Raw genomic sequence first — 20,997 nt, 5'->3', positions numbered from 1 at the left:
GTATAGTTGACTTACAATGTTATGTTAGTTTCAGGTATACAGCAAAGTGATTCAGTTATATATATATATATATGTATATTCTTTTTCAGATTCTTTTTCATTATAGGTTATTACAAGATATTGAATATAGCTCCCTGTGCTTTACAGTAAGTCCTCATTGGTTATCTATTTTATATAGAGTAGTGTGTATATGTTAATCCCAAACTCCTAATTTATTCCCCCCCTTCCTTTCCCCTTTGATGCAAGGAGATCAAACCAGTCCATCCTAAAGGAAATCAGTCCTGAATATTCATTGGAAGGACTGATGCTGAAGCTGAAACTCTAATACTTTGGCCATCTGATGCAAAGAACTGGTTCATTGGAAAAGACCCTAATGCTGGGAAAGATTGAAGGCAGAAGGAGAAGGGGCTGACAGAGGATGAGATGGTTGGATGGCATCACCAACTCAATGGACATGAGTTTGAGCAAGCTCCTGGAGTTGGTAATGGACAGGGAAGCCTGGTGTGCTGCAGTCCATGGGGTCGCAAAGAGTTGGACGCAACTGAGCGACTGAACTGAACCATAAACTTGTTTTCTACATCTGTGAACTTGTTTCTGTTCAGCTAGGTTTTGAAACTAGACAGACTAGGGCTTGAACCCCAGCTCACTCATTAATTGAAACAGTAATGTAACCTTGATAACTCAACCTCTCTGCACCATGGTTTTACCACCTGTAAAATAAAGATAACAACAATATTTTAGGCCTCATCAGCTTGGGATATTGCTGCTTAGACATAGCATCAGGAATGTGTATTTACCGCCTAAATTTGGAGCCAAATTCCACAAAGCATCAGCATAGCAAACACCTTTATAGCTCTTAGTAGCACTGTTGTAAGTGTTTTACATATTAATTCATTTAACCTTTCTAAAAATCTTATAGAGTGGATACTATTTCCATTTAACAGATGAGAAAGCTCAGGACACAGACAGGTAATGGAACTATCCTAGATAGTGACACTCATTTGATTTTTTTCCCACTCAGGCGATTTGTGCGAACATTACATAAAATAGTGCATGAAAAATTCACCTAGAACATATGCTCTTGATAAATACTATCTATGATTATTAGTCAGTAGTATTATCACTACCATTACTATTGACTGTGTTAGTGTTGCTATGAGTAGTTACCACAGAATAATTAAAAATGTAGTTAGACTGGCCTAGAGGCCAAGATGGTGGAGTAGAAAGACCTTGAGCTCACCTCCTCTCATAAGCACACCAAAATTACAACTATTTATAGAACAACTATCAATGAAAAAGACTGGAACCTACCAGAAAAGATCTTCTATAACTAAAGATATAAAGAAGGAACCATAGTGAAACAGATAGGAGCGGTAGAGTCACAGCATAGTCAAGATCAATACCCTTAAATGGGCAACCCGCAAACAGAAGGATAATTACGATTGAAGAGGTTCTCCCCAAGAAGCCAAGGGTCTAAGCCCCACTTTGGAGTCTCCAGCCCTGGGGTTCTGGGCTGGGAATACAACCCCCCAGAACATTTGGCTTTGAAGGCCAGCAGAACTTACTTTCAGGAGAGCCATATGGCTGTGGGAAATAGACTCCATTCTTAAAGGGTGCACACAAAATCTCATGCTCTGAAACCCGGGGCAGAAGCAGTAATGTGAAAGGAGCCTGGGTCAGACCCACCTGCTGATCTTGGAGAGGCTCCCAGAGAGGGAGGAGGCAACTGGAGCTCACCCTGGGGACATGGATATACTACCAGCTCCCATGTTTTGGGAGGTCCTCCTACTACATGACACTGGTGCTGGCAAATGCCCTTTTGAAATCCTCCCTCTGGCTTGTTAGCCTCAGCACCCAGCCCTGCCCACTCCTACCAACCTGTAGACACCAGTACTGGGATGCCTCAGGCCAAGCATCTAGCTGGGCGGGGACACAGCCCCACCTACCAGCAAGCAAGCTGAGACCACAGCCACCCCTGGATATGGCCCTATCTACCAGAGGGCCCAGGACTCAGCCCCACACACCAGTGCACAGGCACTAGACCTGAGACCCTCTGGGCCCTAGAGACAGAGACCCTAAGACCCAGCTTCACCCAGAGGGCAGGCACCAACTCTAGGACTGTCAGCCTTGAGCAAGCCTGTTCTAGCCTTGGGACCAGCAGCACTCACTAACAGCAGGCAGACAACCATAGCCCCACAGCCTGTCAACACAGCCCACCCACCAACAGACCAGCAGTGGTGCTACAAACAAATGGGCCCAGACTCCAATTACCAGCAGGCCAACACCAGCTCTGGGACCCCTGGACCCTGCAGCTAGACCCCAGGACTCAGCTCTGCCTACCAGTGGGCCAGCACTAGCCCCAGAATCTGGCTGGGCAGGCACCAGCCCTAGGATCTCCTGGACCCTGAGTCCAGTGAGTCAGCACTAGCTTTGGGGCCCCAGGGGTTCCATAGCCAGCCATCTCATGATCTGGCGCCACCAAGTAGCAAACAGTAGCCTCCACACAAGGCAAAGCCTGGCAACAAACCAGACTGAGGCCTAGCCACACCTACCAGACCATCCATCATAGTCAACCTGTCACAACAGAAGGGTGTATGCAGCCACATGGGGGCACCCCTAGAGCATATAGCTCTGATGACTAGAGAGGAGCACATTGCTTGGATGCATAAGATGTCTCCTATAAAAGGCCACTTCTCCAAGATCAGGAAACATAACCAACCTATCAGATATGTAAAAATAAAGAGCAAGTTAGCAAAAGGAGATAACAGAGAAACATGTCTCAAATGAAGGAACAAGACAAAATTCCAGAAGAAGCACTAGCTGAAGTGGTGATGGACAATCTACACAAGAAAAAGTTCAAGGTAATTGTAAAGATGATCAAAGAATTCAGGAGAAAAATGGATGAACATCAAGAAGTTAGGAGTTTTTAACAGAGTTAGAAGATATTAAGAACAACCAAATAGAGATGAAGAATACAGTAACTGAAATAAAAAATAAACTGTGAGGAAATAATAGTAGATTAAATGATACAGAGGAATGGATCAATGAGTTGGAAGAAAGAGTAGTGAGAATCACTGAAGCTGAAAAGAAAAAAGATGAAAAGAAATGAGGACAGTTTCAGAGACCTCTAAAACAACATCAAGTATACTAACATTCACATTATAAGGGTTCTAGAAGGAAAAGACAGAAAGAAAGAGGCAGAGAACATATTTGAAGATATAATAGCTGAAAACTTCCCTAACATAGGAAAGGAAACAGATGTCCAAGGAAGCACAGAGCCCCAAACATGATCAATTCAAAGAGGCCCACATCAGGCACGTTGTGTGCAGATGACAGGATACTATACATAGAAAATCCCAAAGATGCCACCAAAAAACTATTAAAACTTGTCAACGAACTTTACCCATAAAGTTGCATTTCTATATACTAACAAAGAAATATTAGAAAAAAGAAGTAAGGAAACAATCCCATTTATGACTGCCCTAAAATAACAAACTTACCTATAGGTAAAAGACCTATTCTTAGAAAACTAAGAACTGATGAACAATACTGTTGACTGCAAAAATGGATGGAAAGATTTACCATGTTCTTGGATTGGAAAAGATAATATTGTTAAAATGACCATACTATCCAAGGCAACATACAGATGCAATGCAACCTCTATCAAAATACTAATAGCATTTTCTACAGAACTAGAATGAATAATTTTAAAAATTTGTATGGAAACACAAAGGACCCCAAATAGCCAAAATGAGATTGAGTTAGAAGAGCAGAGCTGGAATTATCATGCTCCCCTGGCTTCAGACTATACTACAAAGTCACAATAATCAAAACAGTATGGTACTAGCGAAACAAAAACAAACAAAAAACAAAAACCAGACTCACAAATTAATGGAACAGAATAGAGAGCCCATAAATAAACCCACACACTTATGGTCAATTAATCTATAACAGAGGAGGCAAGAATATACATTGGAGAAAAGACGGGTGTGTTTGTGCTTAGTCACTCAGTCACGTCCAACTCTTTGTGACCCCATGGACTGTAGCTTGTCAGGCTACTCTGTCCATGGAAATTTTCCAGGCAATAATGCTGGAGTGGGTTGCCATTTCCTACTTGAGGGAGAAAAGATGATCTCTTCAATAAGGGGTGCTGGAGAAACTGGACAGCTATATGACAGGATAAAGTTAGAACAGTCTCTAAGACCATATACAAAAATAATCTCAAAATGGATTAAAGATCTAAATGTAAGACAGGAAACCATAAAACTCCTAGCTAGACAAAAACATACAGAATACTCATTGACATAAAATGTAGCAATATTTTTTTTATCTGTCTCCTCAGGAAAAGGAAACAAAACAACAAGTAAGCAAGTGGGACCAGTTAAATTTAAAAGTTTTTTGCACAGCAAAGGAAACCAGGGACAAAATGAAAATGCAGCCTACTGAATGAGAGAAAATGCAAAATCATATTTGTAAATGATTTGACCATCTGGGATTAATATTCTAAAAATTAAAATGACTCATATAGCTTAATATAAGTCAGTCAAACAACCCAATTTTTAAAATAAGCAGAAGACCTGAATAGACATTTTACTAAAGAAGATGTAAAGATGGCCAACAAGCATGTAAAATATGCTCAACATTGCTAATCATCAGGGAAATGCTAATCAAAACAGCAATGAGGAGACTTTGCAAAGTGGATTGAAATTAAAATCATGACTGAGAGCATGGGTCATTACAATTTATGGGCTTAAAGGGGTTTCATAATCCTGAATCTGTGAAAGTCTGAGCTAGACTTATATACACTGAGACATGTGCCTGGACAAATATGTTCAGTTAAAGCTAATTCTAGTTAAGTTCACTTAATACTGTGCAACCATTTTCCACAATGAAAGAAATTTAAATGTAGATGTGAAAAGAATTCCTAAATACAGTATGTAGAAAAAGTCTCTCCTTTGGTAGAGGCTTGCACTTTTCATTTGTACCTTTCCAAATGGACTGAAGTTTTCTAATCTCCCTCATGTGTTACTGAATATATTAACTGTGCACATTAAGGTAGCGCTAGTGGTAAAGAACCCTCCTGCCAATGTGGGAGACATAAGAACTGAGTATTCAACCCTTGGGTCAGGAAGATCCCCTGGAGGAGGGCATGGCAACCCACTCCAGTGTTCTTGCCTGGAGAGTCCCATGGACACAGGAGCCTGGTGGGCTACAGTGCAGAGGGTCACAAAAAGTTGGACATGACTGAAATGACTTAGCATGCATGCACATAGTTGATTTACAGTGTAATTTCTGCTATACACCAGAATGATATGTGTGTGTATAAATATATGTATATATATACACACACATATATATATACAATTTTTACATTCTTTTCCATTTAAGTTATTACAAAATATTGAATACAGTTCTTTGTGCAATAGAGTAGGACCTATTGTTTATCTATTTTGCATATAGCAGTGTGTATCTGTTAATCCCAAGCTCCTAATTTATCCTTCCCCCGTTCCCCTTTGATAACATGGAAGTTATCATGTTTTATATGTCTGTGAGTCTGTTTCTGTTTAAAAATAAGTTAGTTTGTATCCTTTTTTAGATTCCACATATGGGTGGTATTATATGATGTTTGCCTTTCTCTGGCTGACTTACTTTGCTTAGTATGATATTCTCTAGGTCCATCCATGTTGTTGCAAATGGCATTATTTCAATCTTTTTTATGGCCGAGTAATGTTCCACTGTGTAGACATACCACATCTTTCTCCATTCATCTGTTGACGGACATTTGGGTTGCTTCCATGCATTGTCTGTTGTGGATGGTGCTGCTGTGAATGTTGGGGTGCATGCATCTTTTCAAATTAGAGTTTTCTTCTTTTCTAGATATATGCCCAAGAGGGGAATTGCTGGATCATACAAAAATTAACTCACAATGGCTGAAAATATAAGACATGAAACTGTAAAACTTGTAGATGTGAATATAGGCAAAAATGCTCTGACATAAATCATGTCAATGTTTTCTTAGATCAGTCTCCTAAGATAAAAGAAATAAAAGTAAAAATTAAAAAAAAACAGCAATGAGATATACTGACAAAGACAAATATCATATGACATCACTTATATGTGGAATTTAAAGAAATTATACAAATGAACTTATTTGCAAAACAGAAGCAGACTCAGACATAGAAAACAAACTTATGATTACCAAAAGGTGAATAGCAAGGGTTGAGAGAAAGTTAGGAGCTGGGGATTAACATATACACACTACTACATATAAAATATATAAAATAGGTAAACAACAAGGACCTACTTATAGAAAACTATATTCAATATCTTATAATAATCTATAATGGAAAAGAAGCCAAAAGAATATATATGTGTGTGTGTATATAACTGAATCTCTTTGTTTTATACCTGAATGTAACACAACACTGTAAACTAACTATACTTCAATAAAAAGACATTTAAAAAACCAATAAAATCACTACAGATGGTGACTGCAGCCATGATATTAAAAGATGTTTGCTCCTTAGAAGGAAAGGTATGACAAACCTAGACAGTGTATTAAAAAGCAGAGACATCACTTTGCTAACATAGGTCTGTTATAGCCAAAGCTATGGCTTTTCTAGTAGTCATGTATGGATGTGAGAGGTGGACCAGAAAGAAGGCTGGGCGCCAAAGAATTGGTGTTTTCCAACTATGGTGCTGGAGAAGACTCTTGAGAGTCCCCTGGACTGCAAGGAGATCAAACCAGTCCATCCTAAAGGAAATCAACCTTGAATGTTCATTGGAAAGACTGATGCTGAAGCTGAAGTTCCAATCCTTTGGCGACCTGATGTGAAGAGCCAACTCGTTGGAAAAGACTCTGATCCTGGGAAAGATGGAAGGCAAAAGGAGAAGAGGGTGGCAGAGGATGAGATGGTTAGATAGCATCACTGACTCAATGGACATGAATTTGAACAAACTCCAGGGGATAGTGAAGGACAGGGGCACCTGGCATGCTACGGTTCATGGGGTGGCAAAGAGTCAGACATGACTTAGCAACTGAACAACAAAAAATATATCACCTCATACCTGTCAGAATGGCTGTCATAAAAAAGAATAGAAATAGCAGATGTTGGCAAGGATATTGAGAAAAGGAAACAGTTGAACACTGTTGGTGGGAGTGTAAATTGGTGCAACCACTATGAAAAACACTACTGAGGTTTCTCAAATAACTAAATATAGAACATGATCCATCAATTCCATTCCTGGGTATACATCCAAAGAAAACAAAATATACTAATTTGAAAAGACATATGCATTCCAATGTTCATAGGAGCATTAATTACAATACCCAAGAACTGGAAGCAACCTAAATGTCCATCAACAGATGAATGGATAAAGAAGATGTGGTGTGTACACACACACACACACACACACACACACACACACACACACACACAAATAGAATACCACTCAGTATAAGAAAAAGAATGAAATTTTGCCATTTGCAACAACATGGATAGACCTGGAAGGTATTATTCTTAGTGAAATAAGTCAGAGAAAAACAAACACTATATGCTATCACTTTTATGTGGAATCTAGAAATGAAAGCAAACTAGTGAATATAACACAAGAGATACAGACTCATAGATAGAGAGAACAAACTAGTGGTTACCAGTGGGGAGAGGGAAAGGATGAGGGGCAAGATAGGGTAGGGGATTAAGAGGTACAAACTTCTGTGTATAAAATAAGCAACAAGGATATATTGTAAAGCACAGAGAATATAGCCAATATTTTATAATAATTCTAAATGGAGTATAATCTATAAAATTTGTGAATCACTGCTGTACACGTGAAACTAATATTGTAAATCAACTATGCCTTAATTTAAAAGTGGACCTCAAAAAGTTTTTTTTAATATCAAATTAAAAAATGTTTAGTGAATGTCATCAAAGATAAAGGATTTAGCTGTTTCCATCTGCTTCCTTAAAGGAAACCCACCATTATTTTAGGAAACTTTAGACAGTTTTCATGGACCCTCGCAGGATTAATGACTCCAAGGGGGAAGAACAAATCTCCTGGGGATGCTGACTAAGAAAAGGGAAAACTGCTCAGAAAAGCAGGATAATAACCTCAGGAAGCCACAGAGGAAGAGCAAACCACAGGAAACACAGTTCAATTTTGCCTGGAGGTTGGCTGCAACATCAAGTTTTATCAAAAGAAACTTCAAGTTGAGAATGAAAGACTGTTCTCTGTTGGTTTGCAAAGTATAGAAATGAAGAGGTCTGAAAGCAAGGGAGAGAGGAATTAACATGCGTTGAGCACATTATTTGTGTCAGGAACCTTACTTCTGGTATTTTATTCATCTTTACAATGCATTTATGAGGTACATGCTATGATTATTACAATTTTGGTGATAAGCACACAGACTTAGGGGGGTGAAGTGACTCACCTGATGTTCCACATCTTAAAACTGTTAGAGCTGGCAAGGCATGCAAACAACCTAAATGTTCATCAACAGATGAATGGATAAAGGAGATGTGATATATACACAATGGAATACTACTCAGTCATAAAAAAGAATGAAATAATACAATTTGTAGCAATGTGAATGGACCTAGATATTGTCATACTAAGCAAAGTAAGTCAGACTGAGAAAGACAAATATCATATGATGTCAGTTATATGTGGGATCTAAAATATGACACAAATGAACTTATCTATGAATCAGGGACAGACAGACATAGAAAACAAACTTGGGGTTGCTTAGGGGGAGGGCAGGTTGGGGAGGGATGAATTGAGAGTTTGGGATTAGCAGATGCAAATTATTATATACAGGATGGATAAATAACAAAGTCCTACTGTATAGCATAGTGAACTATAATCAATATTCTATAATAAGCCATAATGGAAAAGAAATGAAAAAGAATATATATGTGTATATATACATACATACATATATATATATATACCCATATAACTGAATCACTTGCTGTACAACAGAAATTAATACAACATTATAAATCAGCTGTACTTCAATAAAATAATCTTTTTTAAAAATTGTTAGAGCAAAGACTAGAACTCAGATCTGTGCAACTCCAGATATATTTCTCTTTCCACATTCCCATGAATATGGGAAACTCCTTGCCCGTCCTAAACTTTCTCCTTTTATTCTGTTCTCTTTCTTGGTGAATGAGGGCCACTCATTCAAACCATTATCTAAGCCAGAAATTTGGATGTCATCTAGACTCCTCAACTCATCTCCTATATCCAGGCTGACATCAAATACAGGATGCTTGGGGCTGGTGCACTGGGATGACCCAGAGGGATGGTATGGGGAGGGAAGTGGGAGGGGGGTTCAGGATTGGGAACACGTGTACACCCGTGGCGGATTCATGTTGATGTATGGCAAAACCAATACAATATTGTAAAGAAAAAAATTAAATTAAAAAAATGCTTCTAGTAATTCTATTTCATTAATGTATTTTGTATCCATCCTTCCTGTCTCCACTATTCCCTATCAGGTTGGAATTTTGATGTTTGGGCACATATTTTAGGACAGAGGTTGGCTATCTAAAATTGGAGCCATTGAACTTGAAATTATTATTACAATTCTACCTGGCATCTCCAACACTTAGAACATTTTTCATTAAATATTAGATGAGCAAGGCAATGCACAAATTAATGAGTTATCAGATGCTAATAGCCCCATTTTGAGTTTCTTAAACTCTTTATTGATTCTCTAGCATTTTCAAGATAAAGCTCAAACTTCATATATATATATTACTTGATCCAAATGTTCTAGCTGCTGACTACCTCTGCTTCAACTTGAATTCAAGCTACTCCCCATCTTTCTGTCCACACTCCATTCTTTGCTCACGGTGACTTTTTTTTTTTTTTCTATGAAAGGGCCATGTTCTCTTTTGCACATTGGTCTTCAATCTTTCTTTTGTGTAACCACCATACAACCCCCTTCACCCTAGCTCGCACTCTTCACCTCCTTACTTAGTTCCTACTCAGCAACTTAAATATATTCTTTGGAAAGTTTTTCCTGATATCCCAAGTCCAAGTATTTAGAGTTGGCAGAACTAAGTCTGAGATGCTAAGTGACTTGCCCAAATTCACACAGCTTGCAAGCAGCAGAGTCAAAATTTGCCTTGCTATATCAGACTCCAGATATATATCATTTATATCACTCCTCACAGCAACTCTGGGAGATAAGGGGTTAAGTGATTGTCCCAAGATCACACATCTAAAATGGGGCAGTTTCTGTAACCCCAAATCCAGATACATTTTACTACACTAGAGCAATTCCATTCCTCATGTTAGATGAGCTTTGCTTTATGAAGGGGAGGGGTATCTAGTTTGTTATTGACAAAACTACAAAAGATCCCTCATCATTACAAATTGAAAAAAACAGCTCCTGGACAAATATCCCAAGCATAAATACCACTACCAATAAGAACAGATCAGTAGGCGATTCTTGGCTTGCTTATATAGCTTGAATAGCGCTCAGTCCTGGCAACGCTTCCCCTCTGCGTCTTTCAGAAAATGAGGCCTGGTGGCCTTTATGATGGGCTCCCAGGGGAATGGAGTAAGCTGACTCACTATATTCTCTCACTGAGTAAGCCACTAGGTACCCACTGTGCTGGCCAGTACAGTCACTTAGCAATCAGGTAAATGTAAGACTTGAGATGTTTCAAATGTCTTATTTTGACTTTAGCTTCCAGAAATCATCAAAATAAAATGTACTTTTGGAAATTCACAAACAACAGCTGTTCTTCCCCTTCACTATGCTTTTACAAAGAGAGACCTGCAGCAAGCAGGGGGCATATCAGACAGAACTGTGTCAACTATGGTGACTGGATTATTGTTTTGAAAATTCTCTATCTAAACCTCATATAAGCAAACAGTTCAGGCTTAAAATGAGGTCACTCTCCGAGGACACTCATTACTGCTACTGATACGTGTGAGTATTAGGAGGGTTCCTAGTCAAGCTAGAAACCTGACCGTCTCTATTCTTTCTGAGAGCTCAAAAGCCTTAGCTTTGGTCTTATCCTCCCTTTTTTCTATCCAGAAATGTCCCAGTCCCCATGTTGAAGAGGCAAAGTGAATTTATACTAAAATCTTCAATTATTTCTAAAATCACTACCTTATTCTGTTTATCCTCCTGTTTACCCACTCCCATCATCATTCTGGACTAGAGATGCTGTTGCTATCTAACAGTGTTCAGTTTTATCAAATACATTGACTAGAAAAGTAAAATGAGGTTTTTACTAAATACATTTTCTTCATTGGATTAAACTTTAATGGGCATATTCCAGCAATTCCGGAATCCCATATCTATCCTGCATCCCCTAAACACTCTTGGAAATTCAGAAAGGAAAAGGTTGACTAATACTCTCACAATGTTCATCTATAAATATCAACACCCAGTGTCTCAGATTACACATATACAAAGAAACTTCAAAAAACCAGGACATTTCAGGGACCAGACACTCTTCCCAGTAATCTAATTGAAGGCATTAGCAAATTAAAAACAGGTCAATCACAAAAGGAGTTTGTCAACCATGCAATGAAAAGAGGAGGAATCAGTGAAGCTCAAGTTGGCGGCTCCCAGCCAGCACTGCCCAGGCAAGAGTGTTCCCTTGCTCATATTGCAGAGTTGACTGTGCCCAGAACAGGGCCTGGAACATACTAGAACCTCAACAATAATTTGTTGATGAAATGACTAAACGAATGAATAAGTGACTAAACGGTGTCAATGACAGGGCCTTTGTGGAGATGGATTCATTATCAAGCCATCAAACCAGATCATAAATCCAGTTCCTTTAAATCTGATTCTTCTGTCCTTTGCCATCTTATGCAATCGATGAGAGGACCCTAGTGTTCCCAATCCTACCATAAATGGTAACACTGGCTTCCTGATTTTAAAATATCATTGTCTGACTTCAGATCTTGTAGAGTGCTGACAAATCAGGCTTCTGAGGCTGTAGTTCAGAGCCAGATCCTAGACACGAGCAAACTCATATAGATGATGCTACTAAGAGTGGAATAAAGGTTTCTGGATGTCAATTAGTCTAATCCAGGTGACCTTATTCTATCTGATCATGTGTGCTCTTCATATTTCTACTACTGTACTTTCTGTAAAATCAACACTAATGCCCATGATGCCATCATTTCCCCCCCATGCAGCCAATTATTTTCTTTTTTTTTTATTTTCTTAAATTTTATCTTGAAGAACAATTGTCCCTGGGACTGACTCATGCCTTGTGAGACTTCAGTCAATTTTTGTATCTAAAGCCCCTCCATGTGGCTCTCCTTACCTGCTAATGGTTCTCGTCACTATGGTTCCAAGCATTTTTTCATCCTAGGATACTCTTAAAAATAACAGGTTTAGGTTGCTTTGTGAACTTTTGAATCAATTAAAAGATTCATGCCATGGTCTCTCTGAGCTCTAGGAATCGTTTTCCCATGTAGCTCTTCATGTATGGGCAAAGAAATAAGTATCTACCAGTTGGTTCATAACAATCATCAAAGGCTCATTGTATGCCAAATTCTATGCCCTTTGAGGGCCATGGAAACTAACATGCAATGGCAATATTACAGGACTTGAGAACAACCGGGACTTCCTAAGTGGCTCAGTGGTAAAGAACCCACAGGAGATGCAGATTCGATCCCTGGGTCAGAAAGATCCCCTGGAGTAGGAAATGGCAACCTGCTCCAGGATTCTTGCCCAGGAAATCCCATGGACAGAGGAGCCTAGTGGGATACAGTCCGTGGGGTCGCAAAGAGTCAGACATGACTAAACAGCAACAGAAAGCTACTGACAGATGAGTCTTCAGATACAATTGTACATGGGGTCACAGGAAGAGTCCTGAACTGAAAACCCCAGCTCTGCATTTCTATGCTATGTAATCCTGCCCAAGTCACTTAAGCTCCCTGAGCCCCTCTCTCTTAATTTGCAAAATTGGAAAAGATTCGTCTTTTGCCTACTTTCACTCACAGGGTGGAATGGAGGATCAAATGAACTAACGGATGTGAAATTGCCTTTTAAATTTTAAAGTGGTATTCATTGAGGACCCACTACTACTGCTACCATCATCATCCTCCTCATCATCATTTTCATTATCAGTCTACTATTGTTAAGGAGAGAGATCCTGTTGGATGGCTGGATGCTAGCTGAAGGCTCCATTTCCCTCAAGATAAAGCTGCCCAAGGGACTGCCGTTAGTGCTACTGCTACTCTCGGTAACGCCACGATTTCTACTTACAGAGCAGCCCTCCACAGAGCAAACGGGATCAGATGCTGTGACACCCGAATTGCTGGGTATCAAGTCTCTCCCATTATCTTCCCAAGGAACACAATGTGTTGCAGCTGGAAAGAGACAGTCTGACTTCAAGCCAAATCATGCTGGCTTCAAGTTGCTAGAATGGGCTCCTCAGAAGGTGAATTTTGTGATGCTATAGTACTGGGCCTCCCACCCCTCACCCCCGTTTAATTGCATCTGTATTTGAACTGTACATTCAGAAAGCCCTTCTGTCACTTTTTGTCAAAGATTTCTCTTTGAGTCGCTTGAAGTATCTATTAAAAACTTAGCCTAAAGCAGTGTCTTTTGAATCCCCAGCTCACTAATTCAGGTACCAGAGCACTGCAAGCATACACCGCCAGCCTGTAAATGGATAAACTACTCAAAAGACATTTTCCACCCCTTAAATATAGTTCCAAAAAAGAATAGGAAATGCCTCATACCTCTAATGGAAGCTATTTGCTACAAAAACAAATCATTCAGGTCCATGGACCTAGAAATGCCTTTTGCAAATAAAAGTGAAAGGGAGAGACAGCCAAACAGCAGCTGAAACCATGCAACCATCACCCACAAAGCACATGATTCAAATAAAAATGAAATACTTCTTTGAAAAATGGGTTACCCCCACACCCAGCAGCAGTTGTCATGTAATGTATAAAAGAAAACAGCCAGCATTTTGTAGGAATTTCAAAGAAAATGAACTATTTGTTCCTTGTTAGTAGCTAATGTAAATATCAGAGCAAATAGCGGCTTTGATTCCAATAAAATTGTAGAACATTTCCAAATGCTCATACATAAATTCTGACACCAAAATGTACATCTCTTAAGATCCTGGAAGATGAGCCCCAAATGATGTGCTTAATACATTTGTTCTTTCTTGAAGAGATGAGGTATAATTGTACGCAATCATCATGGAGCTAGGAATAATATGAAGAACCCTGAACTTTAAGTACTAAATCAAACTAAATAGTCTCTTATCCTATTTTTCTCTTTTATACTTGTCATTACTTCCTGAAGTTCTCATTACAACTGCATAATTCTACCCCTCACCCCCACCCCTGAAACCCCATAGGTTTTCTTCAGAAAAGGAGGGTAGCTTTCCCCTTCTCTTTTCCCTCAGAACCACAGCTTTCTCCCCACAAATATTCATGGGGTGAGACTCAGACAAATTATTTCAATGAGCAATAACACCTTTTGGGGTAGGACAACTAAGTTATTGCTGCTTTCTTTTTATTTTTACAAATATTTAATATATCTTTAAGACTTGCTTTTGTTATCCCTTGAGAAAAGATAACCTGTTCTAGAAGAAAGGTTAATGGGAAAGCATGAGCTACATTGTAATATTAAAAACAGATCTCTTTTTTCCAAAGCTAAAAACCACAGTCCTCCTTCATTCGGTCCTAAGAAGACATAATATTGCCAGCTAATGGGCTGTCCACAAATGACCATTATTGAATGAATAATAAAGGAATAATAGCAATGTGATTTCCACTTACATCAACCACAAAAATCTTCTGGGAATCATCCAAAAACTGCACTTTTAAGTGTAGCATTCTCGGAGAGGCTGTTGGGCTGCAAGCAGGCTCAGAGTGCTGTGGGTGCTATGACAGGAAAGGGGCTTTCTCAAGGAATTTCACTCTCAGCTGGAGGCAGTGCGCTCAGGTCCCCCCACCCCCACCCAGGCACCCCCACTCTCAGCAGGGCACACTTCTGTTTGCTTGAAGTGATGCACACCAAAGGGCGTGTGTGCTGCTGAGTGCTGGTGATCAATAGCAGCTGGGCGAGCTCCTCTTCGGTCAACGTCAAATCCAACTGGACTCGCTCTAGCCCTCTTATACTCGCTTCCTTTCTTCAAAGAAAAATAAAAAGAAAGCCTTTGCAACCCCTGGAGATTTTCTTTATTTCACAAAAGCACGATTTGCAAACCCTAGATGTAGCTTCGATAAACTGAAAGTAGGTATTCTTAAAAGTGGAAAGACTAATTAGAGTTAGTCTCATATTGTACTAGAAATTTCATGGCTGAACTAGAAAACTTTATATATAACAATTATAACTTTTGAATTTATGTGATTTAGAAATGGAAACTATATGAAAAGGAATATATGGAAAAAACTCACTTCCACTCTGTCCCTTCTATTCTGTGCACCCATGAGGTCCCTATCAGTAACCAATATTATTAGTTTTTTGTTGTGGTCATTTTGCCTTTAGTGTTTATGCAAATACTGTACAAGTAAATACAAATGTATTTCTCTTTTTTTATTTTATTTTATTTTTTTTAATAATTTTAAAATCTTTAATTCTTACATGCGTTCCCAAACATGAACCCCCCCTCCCACCTCCCTCCCCATAAGATCTCTCTGGGTCATCCCCATGCACCAGCATACGTAGGTAGCATGCTATTGTTTTGTGCCTTCCTTTTCTTAGTTCATATATCATTGTTGATTTCTCCTTAGCTGTGCATGGAGAGCTTCCTGATTTTTTTTTTACAGCTGTATAATTTTGCACAGTGTAGGTGAAACATAGTTTACTCAAATAGTCACCTATTGGTGGACATGGGTCATTTCAAACTTTTTGCTGTTATAAATAAACAAGTTTGAAATGAATAATCTCATATGCATACCACTTTATGTCATTTGTATCTGTAGGATAAATTTCCAGAAGTGGAATTGCAGGACAAAGGTAATACATTGGTAATCTTTATAGCTACTTCTGTTTCTTGCCATAATGGTTGTTATGATTTGATTTGTGTCCCCCCAAACTTAAGTGTTTAAGTCCTAACCCCCAGTTACTCAGAATGTGACTGTATTTGCAAATAGGGTTTATAAAGAGGTGATTAAGTTGAAATGAGGCCATTAGAGTGGCTCTAATCCAACATGACTAGTGTCCTTGTAAGTAGAGGGCATTAGGACCCAGATACGTACAGAGGGCAGACCACGTGAAGACACAGGGAAGAGAAGATGGCTGCTTACCAGACTAGGGAAGGCTCAGAAGGAACCAACCCTTCTAGCACTTGGATCACAGATGTGTAGCCTCCAGAATTGTGAGAAAAATTAATTGAAATCAATTTCTGTTCTTATAAGCCACCCAGTGTCTAGTACTTTGTTATGGCAGAACTACCAACTTATTTCAAGGGTTGTATCAATTTGTAGTCCCACCAACAATGTATGAGAGTTTCCATTTTCCCCAGGCTTACCAATAGAATGTGGTATCAAACTTTTTTACTTTTGCCAGGTTGATAAGCGAGAAAAAGAATCTCACTGTAGTTCTCAATTTGAATTTTTCGTATTATGAGAAAAGTTGAGCAACTTTTCAGAGGTTCAGGGTTATTTGGTATTCTTATTTTATATAAACTAACTTTCAATGTAGTTCCACACGCTTTTTGAAGAAAATATTGGTTACCATCCCTTTCCCTCAATCTCTGGGATCTAAATTTGCCCTCTGTGATATGAATTACAAATATTTTCCCCACTTATCCTTTATCTTTGCTTATGGGGTACACGTGTGCTGTTGTTTACTATGAGGATTTTTTTTGTGAAGTGAAGTGAAATATGTGAACCAGTTTCTAAATGGCCTCTGGATTTGTCATAATTAGAAAGGCCTGATTCACTTCAATGTTTGCTGTTAGTATTTTAATGGTTTCAGATTTTAAACTTAAATCTTTGATCTATTTAGATTTTCTCTTGATATATGGTATGAAGTATGGATCATATTTAATCATTTTGTGAATAGCTACTCAGTTGTCCTAATGTTATTGATTAGACATTTCATTTTTACCCTCATTGATTTGAGAAGATACCTTTATCATATATTAATAATTTGCTATATGCATTTGGGTCTATTTTTGGATTTTTACTTACTTCCATGTACTAATTTCACATCATTTTAATTTTTGAGGCTCTAGATAATGTTTTAATATCCAACAAGGCTTCTCTATACCATATTGCTCTATATTTACAGAGTTTTCCCTGCTATTCTTGCTTACTTATTTTTCTATATAAGCTTGTTCAGTTTCAGGAAAAGAATCAGGTTTATTTATAGAGATGTGTTAAAGGTATTTATTTGTGGAAAACTTATATCTTTCTGATGGTGAGTCTTCTTATCCATGGGGTGTGTATGTCTATTTGTTCGGGTCTACTTTTATAGCCTTCTTTTCTAGAATGTTGTATTTAATATAAATTTTAAAATATACATAAAACCAAAGAGTTTAGTACAATAAACTCCCATACATTTATCATCCAGATTAACAACTGTTATGAGAGGAGTTGTTTCATCCCCCAAACTCATACAGTGATGTCTTAACCCTCAGTACCTCAGAATGAGGCTATATTTGGGGATAGGGCCTTTAAAGAAGAAAGTTCAAATAAGGCCTTTAGGATGGGCTCTAATCCAATCTGACTGGTCTCATATGAAAAGAAAATTTTTATACACAGGAGAGAGACCAGGGATACACACACACACACACACACACACACACACACACACACACACACACACACACAGGAAAATTCAGGTGAGGTCACAGCGAGAGGGCAGCCATCTGCAAGCCAAGGACAGAGGCCTCAGTAGAAGCCAAACCTGCCAATGCCTTGATCCTGGATTTTCAGCCTCCACAATGGTGAGAAATTTCTGTTTACACCACGTAGTATGGTATTTTGTTATGGCAAAATTGATACAAATTTATCGGCGAATTGATACAAATACTATTAAGATTTTGCGTGCGCTCTCTCTCTCTCTCTCTCTCCCCTTGCCTCTTTCTTTCATGAACTATTTTATTTTTTTTTATTTTTTAATTTTTTTTTGTTTTTAATTTTTTTTCTTTTTTTTCTTTTTTAAATTTTAAAATCTTTAATTCTTACATGCGTTCCCAAACATGAACCCCCCTCCCACCTCCCTCCCCATAACATCTCTCTGGGTCATCCCCATGCACCAGCCCCAAGCATGCTGTATCCTGCGTCAGACATAGACTGGCGATTCAATTCTTACATGATAGTATACATGTTAGAATGCCATTCTCCCAAATCATCCCACCCTCTCTCTCTCCCTCTGAGTCCAAAAGTCTGTTATACACATCTGTGTCTTTTTTCCTGTCTTGCATACAGGGTCGTCATTGCGATCTTCCTAAATTCCATATATATGTGTTAATATACTGTATTGGTGTTTTTCTTTCTGGCTTACTTCACTCTGTATAATTGGCTCCAGTTTCATCCATCTCATCAGAACTGATTCAAATGAATTCTTTTTAACGGCTGAGTAATACTCCATTGTGTATATGTACCACTGCTTTCTTATCCATGAACTATTTTAAAGCAAATACCATATTATTCTACTCCCTTAATGTCTGGTATTTATCCATTAAAATATGGAAAGTTTCTCATATAAACCAAAGGCTATCACTACCACTAACAAAATTATCAAACACAGTCTTATTATCACATAATACCCAGTCTATACTCAATTTTCCCAATTGTTTCAGAAAGTATTTTTTTTTACAGTTAGTTGGTTTGAATCAGCATCCAAACAAGTTCCACATGTTGCATTTGGTTGTTATATCTATTGATTCTCTTTTAATCAATAACAATGTCCTTCCTCTGTTTTTACACCTTAGATTCATTGAAGAAACTTGGTCAATTGTCCTGTGAAATGTTCCATGTTCTGTATTCGTCTGCTTGTTCCATTGTGCTGTCACCTAGCTTGTTATTCCACTCCTCATATTTCTTATAAATGAGAGATAGCTATAAATGCTCGATAAGATCCGCATTCTACTTTTTTGCTAAGAATTCTTCATAGTCGATGCTGCATGCTTATATTACATCACTTCAGGAGGCATATGGTGATTGTTTCTAGTGATACTAAGATTGATTAATGGGTTTAAGTAATGAACATCAAAGTGAAATTATTTCTCATATAAGCTTTGTGTATTTCTTATATATTCACTTCTAGGCATTTAAACTTTTTGGTTGCTTTTTTAAAAATGGAGATTTTCTCTTCCATTGTATATTCTGATGCCTTTTGTATATACGAAGATTTTTTATATATTAACTTTTAATCTTGCTAGCATACTGAACTCTCTTAAATGTTTGTAGTACATTTGATTCTTGGATTTTCAGGTATAAGACAATTATATTATTTGTGAATAGAAATCGTCTTCTTTCTTCATTTCTAATTCACATAACACTAATTTCTTTCTTTTGTCTCTTTGGATGGCCAATACATCCAATGAAACATTAAATAACAGTGCTAAAAGTGGGCATCTTTTTATTTTTCTCCTGACATTAGTGGGAATGCTTCCAGGGTTTCCCCATTAAGTAAAACTCTGACTTTTGAAGGAGATATTTTCTTAAGTATGCTTAAACCTGATTGGGCAAAAATCCCCAAACACCACCCTTTGTCTATACTGAACCAACTTATTCTATGGCACTAAACAGGCTGGTGGAGAAGGCGATGGCACCCCACTCCAGTACTCTTGCCTGGAAAATCCATGGACAGAGGAGCCTGGTAGGCTGCAGCCCGTGGGGTCGCTAAGAGTCAGGCATGACTGAGTGACTTCACTTTCACTCTTCACTCTCATGCATTGGAGAAGGAAATGGCAACCCACTCCAGTGTTCTTGCCTGGAGAATCCCAGGGACAGTGGAGCCTGGTAGGCTGCCGTCTGTGGGGTCACACAGAGTCGGCCACGACTGAAGCGACTTAGCAGCAGCAGCAGCAGAAAACAGGTTAGTAAAATTAGACCAATGAAATGCTGTCATCTGATGGACAAGAGTGCATAGCTTTGATAATATTTTGATTGCTCATAGCAGTCTCCACAAGAAGTCCAAGTGGAGAGTCAGCTGTGAAGCTGGTGGGAAAAGCACGAGCTCAGGAGGAGAAGGGGTCGACAGAGGAGGAGATGGTTGGATGGCATTACCGATTCAATGGACCTGAGTTTGAGCAAGCTCCAGGAGTTGGTGATGGACAGGGAAGCCTGGCATGCTGCAGTCCATGGTGTCGCAAAGAGTCAGAAATGACTGAATGATTGAACTGAATTGAACTGGTGGCCAAAGAATCTATTGAAAATCTTACAAGCAATGTGACCTAAGCCAGGACACTTGAGCTCCCTGTGCCTTAGTTTCCTAACTTATAAAGTAAGGTGACAATTCTAATTCATAGAGTTGTTGTGAGAAAGAAAAGATATAGACATGTGAAATCACATAATTCAGCACCTACCACATAGTAGGCACAGAATAAATGTTTGCTGAATTAATATTAAGGACATAAATATAAATTATTCACTTTTTGTTGAAGTTTAAAATGGTAAATCAAGAATGAGCTCTCTCTTTTCCTCTCTTTTTCCACCTAGACTTTATTCCTTCAGTTATTACTGGCAAAATGTTACTAACTGACTGTGATTCAAAACAGGAAACTGTCCTAAAGGAAATTTTCATATTCTACTTTAAAGTAAAAATCCAAAGTTGAGCTCACCCTTGGAAAAATTATCCTGGCTAATCTGTTTTCACTTTAGTCCCTCCACACATGGAGAGGTGGAGAGGGAGAGCTGAGCGGGAGGCCAGAATAGGAGCAAAAGGAAATTGGGGGATGGAGTCCAGGGTTGGTGAGCTAGGATGGAAAGAGTATACTAGATAGCTTTTACCATTACCATTTAAAAAGAAACCTAAATCAAAAATAAAAAGCACATCATTGTTTCTTCCTAAGATTATGAGTGATCTGTGAT

The 20,997-nt window shown here is 38.5% G+C and overlaps 1 protein-coding gene across 1 annotated transcript in view; it reads right to left on the bottom strand.

Moving 5' to 3' along the window:
* FRMD7 (FERM domain containing 7) overlaps positions 1 to 14,841 on the bottom strand; it is a 61,199-nt gene extending 46,358 nt beyond the window's left edge. The window contains exon 1 of the mRNA XM_005700325.2: positions 14,785 to 14,841. Coding sequence (XP_005700382.1) covers positions 14,785 to 14,841 — 57 coding nt within the window. The remainder of the gene's footprint in view (positions 1 to 14,784) is intronic.
* Positions 14,842 to 20,997: the final 6,156 nt, after the last annotated feature.

Source organism: Capra hircus (assembly GCF_001704415.2).
Source record: "Capra hircus breed San Clemente chromosome X unlocalized genomic scaffold, ASM170441v1, whole genome shotgun sequence".
NCBI classification, from domain to species: domain Eukaryota; kingdom Metazoa; phylum Chordata; class Mammalia; order Artiodactyla; family Bovidae; genus Capra; species Capra hircus.
This window is presented reverse-complemented; position numbering and strand designations above follow the sequence as displayed.